Source organism: Macrosteles quadrilineatus, unplaced genomic scaffold (genome assembly GCF_028750875.1).
Source record: "Macrosteles quadrilineatus isolate MER2022 unplaced genomic scaffold, UCM_ALF_1.0 Scaffold_7__1_contigs__length_78375512, whole genome shotgun sequence".
Lineage (NCBI taxonomy): Eukaryota > Metazoa > Arthropoda > Insecta > Hemiptera > Cicadellidae > Macrosteles > Macrosteles quadrilineatus.
In genome coordinates, this window is record NW_026542600.1 from 30,129,224 (window position 1) to 30,143,133 (window position 13,910).

Genomic DNA, 13,910 nt, shown 5'->3' on the forward strand with positions numbered 1-13,910 from the left:
TGCCTGCATCTCATTTTCATTCTTATTAATTGCACGTATTTTAGTAGCCTGTACCAAATTTGCTATGTCTTTGTATGCCTTATACTAGAAATGTTTCAGCCTATGAATGTATTTTTGCTTTCTTTTATACTGGTTATGTATTTTGCATGTCATGTCTGCTTTTTAATTTATTCTCATTATTATTGCTCATATTTATTACCTAATTATGCTATGTTATTAAGTGATTTAATCCTATTTAATGTATATTCTAATGTAAAAATGGTGTTACCGTTGAATGAATAAATGATAAATGATGAATGATAGCTGCTAAGTTGCCCTCTCTCTCTCTCTACTTTGCCTTTTGCCTGGCTCGAAGAACGAGAGAACGACAGCGACAGACAGGACGACAGGGACGAGGGACAGGACAGGGAAACAGGGACAGGGCTGTTAGTAGTTAGAGTTGCTTTGCTAGTTGATGGATGTGTTGTGTTTTACCTACTGTAGTGTAGGCTAGGGCTAGAGTTAGTTAAGTTCGTATTGTAGTAGGTTCTACAAATCACAATGTTATTTGGTTGAAAAAATTTCTTTACACCGTTGACTAAAATGGGTTGTGCTATAAGTTCCTCTGGCGAAAAAGAAGCTTCTGAGCGATCAAAGAAAATCGACAAAGATTTACGTGCGGATGGAGAAAGGGCGGCCCGAGAAGTGAAGCTCCTGCTATTAGGTTAGTGTAGCCTAGGCCTACTTAGTCTGTTGATCAGTTGCTCTGTGATAAGTTCACTAATCAAGCTGAAATAAATTAAACTTAAGCCTTATATTTCGATAAACTGTTTAGCTTCACAGGTCAACAAACTAACATAGGCTGGAAATGAGTTCAGCGAACTATTAGCCTAGCTAGTAAATGCAATTAGGCCTAGACTAGGCTATTGGTTTTAAAGTGTACAAACTACCTACCTATGTTATGTTATTATAGGGGTACAGTTTCTTAACTGGGCTACGCTAATACCGATTGAAACTATCAATTCGATTAGTAAACCTTCATGCGATTTTTTCACCATCAGCAAGTTTGGTTGGTTAGGTCAGGTATTTATGGTTTAATTTTATAATAGATATAGCCTATTTTTAAATATCGATTATTAATCATAATTTCAATTCGATAGTTTCAATCCATATTAGCGTAGCCCAGTTAAGAAACTGTACCCTTATAGGGTCCAACATGTCTATTTAGGAAGACTAGGCTGAATTGTGGTTCAACGGATTGTGACTGGTCCTCCAAGCACAATTTGTTTTAGGCCTAGGCTAGGTTATAATGTTTACTTCATTGATACAATAAGGGCCGCTTTCCCCAAATTAAGTTTAACTTAATCTCGGTTAACTTTAATCGGTGGGTTAAACTTAGGATGGCTTTCCCCACTATTTTATCATGAAAGTTTCTTAGTTTAACCTAGCTTTTCTTTGCAAGCAACAATGTTGGTAATACTGTTATGCAATTTTGTCTGCAATATTAACTGTTTAACTCCCCTTTACCTTTACCTTCGATGTCTTCTCCACAATCTGGTGATTGGGGAATCGTCAATATTTGATTGATAGCTTCGATGGGCCCTATTTGAGGTGTTGGCCCCACTATGACATATCCATATCTGTCATTAATTTTCTCGTGTTTTGGTTATTTATATTAAGTTTTGTGTCATTGTTTTCAAACAAGATAAAGACTTATGACTTATTGTCTCCAATTGTTGAAATTAAAAAGAAACATTTTTATTTGCAGGCTGATTAATTGTTCTCATGCTAATTCATACCGATAAGCTTTTCATTTCTTGTGTTTATTTAAGCTTAAACTTAACTAAACAGTAGGCCTACTGTACGCATCAAACAAAAGCATTAATTACAATCATGGGAAAATAAAATGTTGGGAAAGACGCAAAATTAGCCTAATATTTGTGGATTAAAAACTAGAGTCTATCCTTTGTAATGGCAGGCCTAGGCTACTCAGCATTAGACACGTTCGATCGATGTTTCTCAACTAAATTTTAATTTTAGGCCTACTACAGTAGTAGTTCTTAATTCACACATAATAATAGGCTAGTGGTTAGGCCCGAATGGTAACTAATATTTACTTTTGTGTAATGTAAAATTCGTGTTAAAATAAAATCAAACCAAAAGGCTTCTTATGAGCAAACTCTCCAACTGTTGCGTTGCTGTGGACAAGGTAGCCTATCGATTGTACACAACTACGATACTACCTACCGAAAATATAATAATTTAGGCCTGCGACTCTACGCATTTAAAAACCTTAAAGCCATCACCGGTACTGTATATCTGTAGCCTTATATCTTTAAATTTGAAATAGTCATGAATTAATTGTCTACATAGGTTCTGGTTTGCTATTTCTTAATTTATTTCCAATTCAATTCAATTGTTCAATTTATTTTAGGTTATGTTTAACAAACGTCAAACAAGGATATTTGCCATTGCCGTCTGCCGAACGTAACAAGTCAGCCAAGAGCCAATCAAAATCAAGCTATTATTCTTCTCTCCTGGTTTAACCCATTTATCGTCAGTTAAACCAGCCTCACCCGGAGGGTTAACTTAAACCTAGTTCAAACGGAGAAATTATTTTGGGGAAAGTGAATCTGAGGTTAAACTAGAGTTTAAACCCACCCCAGTTCTGATCAGAGTTAAACTTGATTTGGGGAAAGGGGCCCTAGAAGGATTAAGCTTAACCAGACTAAGGATTAATCTTTAAAAGGATTATCCAATCACAGTTATTGGCATGATAACTAGTTCCAATCCTTAGAACTTCGCCAGGTCATTAAGTATATGCAACCACATCATCAGTGTAAACTCCCATGTAAACATCTCAGTGTAATTATACACATTATCAGTGTATAATTTTTAGGTTGCTTTGCTGTACCATATTTTGACATTGTGGTACCGTATGTCAAAAGATTCTTTAAAATACAGTCACAATTTACAATACGGTAATCAAAACTTATCTTGTTTATCAAATAATTAAAATAGGGTAACAAGTGATAAAACTAGTTAAAACTGTAAAAGGCTGACCAGAACGGTCTTATTACTGTCACTGACTAAGTTAAATAAAACTGAGCCAGTTTCAATTTAAGCCTAGTCTGAAATAATATGCAAAACTGTTCCAAGCTAGAGCCCAACGTCCTGGGATTTAAATGGGGGACATGAAAAATTCTACAAATTTACTACCTAACTGTTCACTTCACTGAAGTAGTGTGACCATTTGATGATGATGAGAGGTACTACATTCCCACGGTACCATGATGGTAAGTGATATATACACGTACGTTTAGTACGGTATATCTTTAACCACTATTTAAACTACCAGCATAGGCCTATTTTGTTCACAGGGGCTGGAGAGTCTGGAAAAAGCACAATTGTAAAACAGATGAAAATCATACATGAGACAGGATACTCGAAAGAAGAATGTGAGCAATACAGGCCTGTTGTATACAGCAATACCATTCAGAGTCTTATGGCCATCATCAGGGCTATGGGACAACTGAGGATTGACTTTGCTGATCCAAGTAAAGCTGTAAGTACTGATAAAGAAAATTTTATTTTTTAAAGTTGTTTATAAGTTATGTGCATTGCTGTATCCCACACTTTATCTAGATATGTCTTAAGCATAGTGAGGATTCATTTGGCTTAAGAATGTCCTGGTCAATTAATTTGAAGTTTGTCATCATACAAACTTCACATGTTGGTGCAGGGCCGGTTTAACCCATACGCGAACTAAGCGGCCGCATATGGCGCCACGAAAAATTAACGGAACAATTTTTTTTTTAGTGAACAACGTAATTTTTTTATTTTTGCTCAGAGTTCAAGTATTCAAAGCACCACAATAAGGCATTTATTCTGTTTGTACCAACAGCATATGAAAAATGCGTATATTTGTACAGCACTACAACTCAAGGACTTAATGCCATTTGTAGTTTCGATTTGTAGTGAACTGACGCTCGGCAGTCGGCAGCGTACTACAGCGCGGCGCCTGTGGGTTTCATTTCATGACTCATGTTCTGAACCACATTCTGATGTTCTGAACCAGATTGATACCAACTCTGCAATTAAAGAATTTGCCAAGATCAAAGCTAGGAAAATTAATTTTTAACTGCTTTGAGCTTTTGAACTGTTCAAATTGATAATTTTGTATTCTTTTTGTCAAGGTAATAAATTTGGTTTTTCATGTTTTCTTCATGTTTAATGTGTTCAATTAAAAATTCCTCTCTTGTCATCTATCTACACCTGTTTTTCATTGTAGTATGCTTTAACTTATATCGTATCTAAGTTATCCTGTAATAGTATATTACGTTACTAGTCCTGAAAATAAGTGTTTACCAGACGAGTGTGGTCGTTCCCGTGCAAGACGGTCGAGTACGGGATTACCATACGAGTCCGGTTAACACATTTTGGACAAGTTACGTACGATAGTTTACGCCATACTACCAAATCTGTACAAGTCCTTACATATTACCACCAACTAAAGGACTAAAAATCACTAGTCATAACCTTTAAGAGAGGTTATGTTTATGTTTATAACCACTCATTGTCACCCAAATTCAGTGTAATCAGCTGATTGGTGTCCAGTAAAACTCATTACAATACAGTAGTACGCAATGAAACCCCATTTGATTAAGCTGGCGGCAAACAGCTGTTTTCTGGACTAAATCCTTGTGTGGGAAGTTCGTCAAAATAGTGTAGTGTGGCGTAAAAATTGTTTTCACATTTAGAAATAAATTGTTAACTTAGGCCGTGATGCTCGTCAAGCATGACGTCTTTGATAGAAGACGGCAATGACGTAGGTATTTATTTATTTATTTTCCAAGGAAAGATTAAACAAGCAGCTGATCACAAACGGCAAACATTACGTCATTGCCGTCTTCTATCGTGACGTCATGCTTGACGAGCATTACGGCCTGTTTTTTTAGTGTAGCCTTGGTTTTGCTAAAGTTTATACGATGAGTAAAAGTGTAAAAATGTTAAATTCCTGGGAATAATAAACAGTCTTTTATTGCAAGTATTCTTCTAACCTAAACTTATAAAAAAGTTCTTCCCAAAATCTTTGGGAAAAAATTCACAAATAGAGTTAAGTAATGTTCATGGGTTGTAGGTGGGGTGGTGGGGGGGATTCTAAGTGGCGCTGATTCGGGTGTTCGCTTAACTCTGAAAAATTCCCAGAACCGGCCCTGTGTTGGTGAGTCGGTGGCTCAGTCTGTAGTGCCACAGACTTCGGGCCCAAGGCAGCTATGTCAAGGGTTTAAATCCTGGTACCTGCCACAACATTTTTTAGTACAGTTCACCCTTGTACTATACTGGCTCATCCCTTGCTTTGCTGATATGTTCTACGTACAGTTATCTGTGGCCCATGTGGACAGGCAAATGCAAGGTAAAAGCCAACCTCATAAAATAAAAAAAAGAAACTCACAGACTACAAATTATTCAACTGGTAGACATACATTTACACCTATGAGAATTAATATAACTTTTGCAACAGTTTTTAATCAAGTAGCCTACAGGGGATAAAGTGACACAACCGGGTAGAGCAACACAACCAGATAGAAGTTGAGTAGTTCAATCCACACCCAGTCAGCATAATCATCTACTGAATTCATTGTAATTACATCACTCTATTTGCCCTCTTGTCAATCTCCTGTAGGCAGCATTCACTCCCCCTCAAGGACTTTTGTAGCTGTGACATAATTATAGTTTAACCTAGCCTAAAGGCATATTTTTGTCCACACTTTAGATGTTAGACCCGTGTTTGTTCACACTTTTTTTAGGTTGTTTTTTCTCCTTAATTCTTTCAAGTTTAGTTCTGATAGGCCTAGTTGAAGAGCAAAATTTCAATTTATATTGATTTTTATTTATTTTGTCTTTGATGAGTATTGGACATACTTAAGAAAGAAGTAAGTACTTAAGAAGCCCGTATTAGAGTCCCGCTCATCTAAACTAATTAGGACCAGACCTTATTTGGATTAGCCAGTAGTGCAGTTAGCATGAAAAAGTTGTTGTGATTTTAGATCACTAGCCTCAGAGGCGGCGATAATAACCCACGAGCCCTCTCAAGTTTGTCCACCGCTCCCAATTTCCTTAAAAACATTATCACAGGTATTTCTCCTAAGCTTGGGTTTGGCACGTCATCTCACGAGGACCGAAGTGTCATCATCGTTTTCCATGATCGTGAATAGCCTACTTTTCTTAGTCATAAAAACATCATCGTCTACCGTGATTGTAACCAAACCCAGGACATCTCCTGCGGTTGTGTAGACAACATTGTCGTCTCCTGCGATCGCAGAAAACCCTGAATATATCCCGCAGAAAAAGAAACGTTAGCATCGTCTTCTGCGATAGCATTAAAATCTTGATACCTCACATGGTCACGAAAACATTAATATGGCCAGTGTTGATATCTGTTAACTTTTGTCTCTGATATATCGTTTTTTATAATATTATCTGTTTTGAAGATATTTTGCTATTAATTTAAGCTCAGTCCTTTGAACACTATACTTTTCTATCTTGCTGGTCAAGATCTGGTGGGGAAATGCAGTCAAAAGCTTTTGTCAAGTAGATTAATGTAGAGTTATTCTTCGACGACCATATGGGCCTATTTTTGAACCCTTCTTATAACTCTTGTTTTTTTTAAATTTTTTATTATTCTATGAATTTTATTCTTTGTTGAGCGGAGCGAGCGAGGCTCTTATACGTCGACTCTTATGCATTTCGTAATACGCAAACTCCTCCTAGACGGCTGAATCAATTGTTTTCAAATTTTGCATGGTGATAAAGACCATATCGGTGAGTGCCAACATCTATATGGTGTTAAATCCACCCCACTAGGTCTCAAAGTTTCAATGTAATCCTTATGGAAGCAGTATTTGACACATAAACAAAGAAATATGATCAGCTGTTGACTTTTGAATGTAGTAGATAAAGAAACAGCTGATAGCATTATTCCACAGATATTAGAACAGAAACGGTATGGATCATAAATATAATCAAATGACGACACTAGCTTGAGGTCTGCAATCCTTAAATGTTATTGAAAGGGAAGGAAACAGGTCCGCGACGTTGTAACCAATGGTCTTGAAAAAGACCGTTAAGGCAGATTCATTTTTCGAAGTCGTCCGGTTGTATAAGGATTTGCCGCTGACATGTCAGCGTTGCCCGGGGTGCGCCCGATTGTGATGTCGTTCATAGCGTGTAATGGTCACAATCTTCGGGGAGGCTCCTTCTGTGCTCCCCAAGGATAACACCATCAGGGTAACACCATCAGTTTAAATTCATATATATATATATATGTCCGTTAGCGCGATAACTCGAGCAAAAATCATCCGATTTTGATGAAACTTGGTATAAACGTAAAACATACGTCTATTCGAACGAGTTTGCGAACCAGCATGATCGGACTATTAGAACAGGTGTACCTATATGACGGGTTTTATGGGGTAAAAATTGGGTTTTCCATTTTTTGACCCTAAAAACTTCAAATTTAGCAATTACTTTTCAAACCATTTTGTAGAGCTTAAAAAAGCAAATAATTTAGTATATTGAAGCGTTATTATGCGCCAAATGGTTGCGGAGAAAATTCCAAAAATCTGTAATTCTAAAATTCCCATGTTATTCTTATTGAGAATAAGTTAACTGTTGTTGTTTGCTTGTTTATGAACATATTTTGATCAAATTTGGAAAATGCATTCATTTCATACTAAACTGTAACATTTTACAAAAAACAAACCCCTTTTTACCCTCCCTGTTGCAGCAAACCTAAGTACTCGTTAAACTAATGTTATTTAAATAGGGAATAAATGTGATGTTTTTAAGGAGACATTTTAGTTAGGTAAATCCAATTAGGCAAATGGAAATTCGCTTAGTCTGCAGGTTTGCTGCGGCGGGGTATTTTGTTTTTGCTTTGATAACAACTTTTAGAGCAATCAGCTTCCAACCTTTCAGTAATAAGGCTGCCTGAGATATTGATGTAATAATAACTTTTATGTTACTGGCTGTCTGTATTGTTCAGTTCATTAGCGCCATTGCATTTAGTGTAATGTAAATAATTTTCCCATGACAATTTTATTTTTAAACTGTGGGAATACGCTTATAGGGGTTGTGCAAGCGGCATTATTTTCCACCTGAGCCAACTCTAAAAGATTTAGTGACCAAGAGCAATCACTCAGAAACTCGGAAGAGCATCAGTCAGAAAATGGAGCTTAGTCGAATTTTTATTCTCTTGATCGCAGATAGCGTCTTCAAAGGTTGTACGGATGAAAATTCACCATGTCTCCCGAGACATTGATGATTTAGCTGCGACTGCAGGAGATATTTACAATGTCACTATTATCAAGGGAGGAAATGGAGATGTTGCCAATATCACAGGCTGATGATGTCATCAGAAAATAACCAGAATGTCTGTGCTTTCGTTACAAAGTTGATTATGATAGTGCGATCATGGATTAAAGTCATAATGGCATTCTAGGCTCTAGTTTCTTTCCTAAAAAAGTCTCACGCTCGCCTTGCACACCTCTAGTTTAAGTACTCAATTTTAAAGTTTGTTAATTTCCCTCATCTCCTTCCACTAGTCGCGCACTTTAAGTCTTTATTTATTTATCAGTAAGAATTTTATAAGGTAAATGTTGTGCAGGATGCTGCACGCCAGTTTTTTACCCTCGCAAGTGCTGCTGAGGAGGGGGAACTGACTCCAGAGCTGGTCATGCTGATGAAGAAGCTCTGGCAAGACCCTGGAGTGGAACTTTGCTTCTCTCGCTCCAGAGAATATCAACTCAATGACTCTGCTGCCTACTATCTGAATGCCTTGGACAGAATCGCACAGCCCAACTACATTCCAACCCAACAAGATGTGTTACGAACAAGAGTGAAAACCACAGGAATTATTGAAACCCACTTCACTTTTAAAGGTCTCCATTTCAAGTAAGTGTATTGATAAATATTATGATGAATTTGTTGTAGGAAGTTAAGGCACTTTTGGATGTATACATCTAACTCCAATAAGAGATAACTACTGTAGCAACTTAAACACGAGCTCTGTATAATCACCATTTCCCCTTCACAAGTTTGATCAGACATAAATGTCCCATTAAAAATAAACACTATTTTTATGTAAACATGCTGATAATAGTTAATGTGGAAAACAAATCGAAAGCCATCCAAGTTAACCCTTTTAGTGCTACAGCGTCGCTGACAGTGACATGATGGAAAGTGCTAGAGGATTTTGACCAAATAAGCAAGCTTTTAGAAAAAAACTCTTATCTCCCTTATTTATTTATATTTTTTAACAGTTTTTTTTTGTTTTTTTACAAAAATGAATGCACTAAACAATATTGCTTCATCTGTTACATTTTAGGTTCACCAAAAAAATGTATTTTACAAAATAATAAAATCTCATTTTACAAAAAAAAAAAAAATAGTTTGAAATGAAATAAGTTCTGTAGGATTTTTTTTTAAATGGTCATATGTTTTACCACTGTAAAAAGAATACTATTGTGATCATTTTGATAAAAAAATTATGCATTTACACATCATACAATGTTTTTTAGAACATAAAACAAATGTCATGACATTTTACGGAAAACCCGAAGCATCATCAAAATGTTTTATAACTACCCCATTTGTCAATATAGTTGAATAATGTGACTTTATTTATCACATAACTAAATTTGGTAAAGGATTTTAGTAATTTTGTTAGTGATATAGGTGTATTGCCATGAAAAGATCTATGATGAAATGATAAATTTGATTTACCGACATTTTATTTTCTAAGTTTTACATGAAATAAAACTAGTTAGATAATGTACCAATATTTTTATTTTGCTTTTATTACAAAAAGCATTATTTCATGAATATTTTGGTGAAAAAATTGTCACCCTATGTGTCTAAACTTTTTTTTTCTAAAAAAAAACACAAAGTGGTAATTGGCACATATTTACATAATTACATATTGGTACAAATACAGATATAATTCATTGCTAAGGGGGGTATTGTGATTGACAACTTAGCAAAGACAGGCTAATAAACTAAAAAAACAACTAAATATTAGAAGAAAAAATCTTACCATTTTGAGTAGGCCAGGTCATTTCAGTTTCCATGGTAACGGACGGTCAAATTATCCATGTCTAAAAGTTGTTTTATCCTATGCAACTAAAAATGTATTTACATATTTACAAGTCTTCACTTAGTTCATTAGTCTTTTATGTTTATCAACACCTATGGTGCTGGATGCACTCTGGATGTAGGCCTAGTCCTTTGTCACAGCGCACACACACAAATGCTGATCGGTGTTTGCTATTCTCAGTGCTGCATACCTTGCAGATCCGCAATTTTCTTCCTGGTAACTTTTTTACCCCAAAAAGGTTAGCAGGTCCACCTTGAGGTTGTGGTTGAGCAGGTAGGGTTTGTTGTTTGGTAAGGATCCATTCCTTACCAAGGTCGTGTACCAATGACTGTATGAATTTGATACGGGTCATAGGATTTACGTTGTTCTGTTTGACATTTTCCTTGTATAATATATATGCGTTCAAAATCATGCGCAAGAATAGACTAAAAACTACTTTCTTCCAAACTTTAACAGTCCTATGCTCATCCATATATGCATACACCATCATGTCAGAGATATCTATTCCCCCCATATATTTATTGTATTCCAAAATGACATCTGGCTTGTTGACAACTTCTTCCCCTACCTGCCTCCTAACTCTACGCCTGACTTCACTGGTTGTTGCCTGAGATGCAGTGGAAATCAACAATACCTGTTTTTTTTTTTTAGTTTTTTTATCTCTAAACCCACACAAAAGAAGAAACCCTTTTTTGAAAAATCTCGTAACACCAACACCAAATTTTGATTTTACTGCGTCAGGTAGGCCCTTACGATTGGATCGAATGGTTGCGGTGTAGTATGTTCCAAGCTCATACAATCGAGATGCAAGGGGGATGGAAGCAAAAAAGTTATCTGTAAAGACATGAAACCCTTTATTTAGGTAATTACCTAAGGTGAGAAGTTTTTTTACTACAACAAATCCTTGGCCGAATTCCTTTTGCTCCTGTTTTTCTTCAGATGGGACACGTGCACCTTTATATACAAAAAAACCCAACACATAATTTGTTACGGAGTCACACAACATCCACACCTTCACTCCCCATCTGTGATGTTGTTTTTTAGGTAAGTACTGTTGTAATACTGTATGTGACTTAGTTCCGATGAGAGACTCGTCAACCGAAAGCTGCTCATGTGGAGTATAATAGTGGCGAAATAAGACGTTTGCGTGGTCTACAAGAGGCTGGAACTTTGCACATGGATCAGGTCTTCTTCGGGCAATGACATCGTTGTTCACCAGATGGAAAAACCGTAACAACAGTTGAAACCTATCTCTTGTAAACATTTGTGGAAACCACGGTGTAGCCATTCCGGGGATAGTGGACCAGTAGGAGTATATTGTTGGCTTTCTAATTATGCCCATATTGAAAATGCAAGCAATAAAACCTTTGATCTCTGGAACGCAAGTCGGTAACCACTTCTTGGTTCTAGAGTTATCACTGAACTCAGAACGCTCCAAACATTGTGATGCATATCTATTTGTTTCTCTAACAATGCTGTTTAGAAGCAAAGTTGTGAAAAACAAATTGAAATATGAAACTGGGGGGGAATCTGGTGGTGGCATATGCTTTGGTCCTGGAAGTTCATGGTATGTTACTGGACGAAGTGGGAAATCAACATCAGGTCCAATTTCTTCCCAAATGTCTCCATCCGGTACATTACCTGGAATTGGGTTTTCATGTGCAATAGGGTCTAGCTGTATGGGCGGGTTCACTATTTGGTTAGGTTCATCTAGGCCTACCATGGCAATAGGGTCTGGCTGTATGGGCGGGTTCACAATTTGGTTAGGTTCATCTAGGCCTACCATGGCAATAGGGTCTGGATATGCGGTCGGGTTCAATATTTCGTCAGGTTCATCTACCATCTCCTCCTCAAAAGTGGTGGATTGAACATTCCTAATAGGACTTATAGGAGGAGAATGGTGAGGATTTCGTCTACGCTTGGAAATAATTTGCTCTAACCTGGATGGTTTTCGCTTTTTGGGCGCTGACGACACAAATTCTTGTGTAGGCCCACTGTCGATAGATTCGTCTGCACTGTCGTCCTCAGAAGATGGTATGTAATCCATGTCTTTGTCAGTATCGTCAGGTTCACTTGGCGAATCAGGTTCGTCTTCATCTGTCGTAGGTACGTCGTCATCCTCCTCTTCAAAATCGGAAATATTCTGTGTCAGTTGGTCACTAAAACTGGTCAATTGTTAGTGTCCCAGTGTCATTTGAAGAGATATCACTGATCAAGGCACGAAGCCTTTCCTCGCCCCCGGCAAAGTTATCACGATCCATTGTTTCATGATCCACTTTACAACAACTCGTTTTATAAATAGGCCTAACTCGCAAAACTACACAAAATCTAAATATACAAAACTAAAAAAAGAGCACAAACTAACTAGAAAACAAAACTTTATACACAAATAAGTAAATAACTTTGTTTCAAAACAAACAGCGCAAAACGTAATGTTATCCGTCGTCAATCAAAGCGTCACTGCGCACAAAGAAACAAAGAATTGAAATGTAAACAGCTGACCGCTAGCAACAGTAAAAGAGCGAAATGAACCGGCGATCGATAATTTGAAGCTTTTGGAACATACTGACGCATTAACCAGCCAATGCATCCATGGCAACAATGCGTACTATACGAAATACGAATAGTCGCTGTGAGCGACGCTCGCACTTTAGTGTAAAAATACATCGTCGCTGGCAGCGACGCTGTAGCACTAAAAGGGTTAACAATACGAATGCAATAACAATACAGAGTTCACTCAAATCTCAATTTTTACCAACCCACTGGCATACTTGGACAGAAAATTTCCGTCCCGCCACTAAAATGCGCTCTGGCATTCCTAGATGGAACTGTTCCTGTTGTGCCGTGTTTGTTTGCCTGAGTTTTTCAAACCCAGACCTATACCATTTTCGATCAAAAGTAAAGTGGAGTCTGAGATTGATCGGTTAGTAAATAATGGGATTTTAACTCAAGTTAGCAACAGTGAATGGGGAACTCCAATTGTGCCTATTTTGAAAAAGGACGGAAGTATAAGAATATGTGGCGATTTTAAAGTAACGCTCAACCCCTATTTAGTAGTCAATCGCCACCCAATTCCAAGGATTGAGGACATTTTTAATAATTTACAAAAAGGGGAGACGTTTTCAAAAATCGATCTCAGGCACACTCAGGTAAGGTTAGACGAGGAATCAAAGAAGTATTGTACAATAAGTACATCTAAAGGATTGTATATTTACAATCGCGTTCCATATGGTGTAGCATCCGCCCCGGGAATATTTCAGAGTATAATGGAACGCATTTTAGCTCACATTCCCGGCGTTTGCTTCCTAGACGATATTTTGGTAACAGGAACTGATGACAAACAGCACCTAGAGAGGTTGATTCAAGTGTGTGAAACTTTAAAGAATCATGGTTTAACAGTAAGTCAAAATAAATGTCAGTTTTTCTGTAAATATGTTGAGTATTTAGGGTACATTTTAAGTAAACAAGAACTAGACATATCTCCTAGTAAAATTGAAGCTATTGTAAACGCCCCAGTGCCTACCAATGTAACTCAGTTAAAAGCTTTTCTAGGTTTGGTTAATTATTATTCTAAATTTGTGCCAAGTATGTCTACCATTGTATCCCCACTGTATCATTTACTCAGAAAGGACACTCCATTTGAATGGAATTTATCGTGTGACAAAGCGTTTCAATTAATTAAGAGTAATGTAGTTTCAGCTCCTATTTTGGCGCATTATGACCCAAATTTACCTTTGAGGTTAGCTACTGATAGTTCAGCCTACGGGGTTGGAAG

The 13,910-nt window shown here is 37.0% G+C and overlaps 1 protein-coding gene across 1 annotated transcript in view; it reads left to right on the forward strand.

The window, feature by feature from the left end:
* Positions 1 to 463: 463 nt before the first annotated feature.
* The window catches only part of LOC128997755 (guanine nucleotide-binding protein G(i) subunit alpha), a 51,985-nt gene continuing 38,538 nt past the window's right edge, over positions 464 to 13,910 (forward strand). Inside the window, exons 1-3 of the mRNA XM_054423417.1 lie at positions 464 to 703; positions 3,360 to 3,544; positions 8,648 to 8,934. Of these exons, the coding sequence (XP_054279392.1) occupies positions 583 to 703; positions 3,360 to 3,544; positions 8,648 to 8,934 (593 nt within the window). The 5' untranslated portion in view covers positions 464 to 582. The remainder of the gene's footprint in view (positions 704 to 3,359; positions 3,545 to 8,647; positions 8,935 to 13,910) is intronic.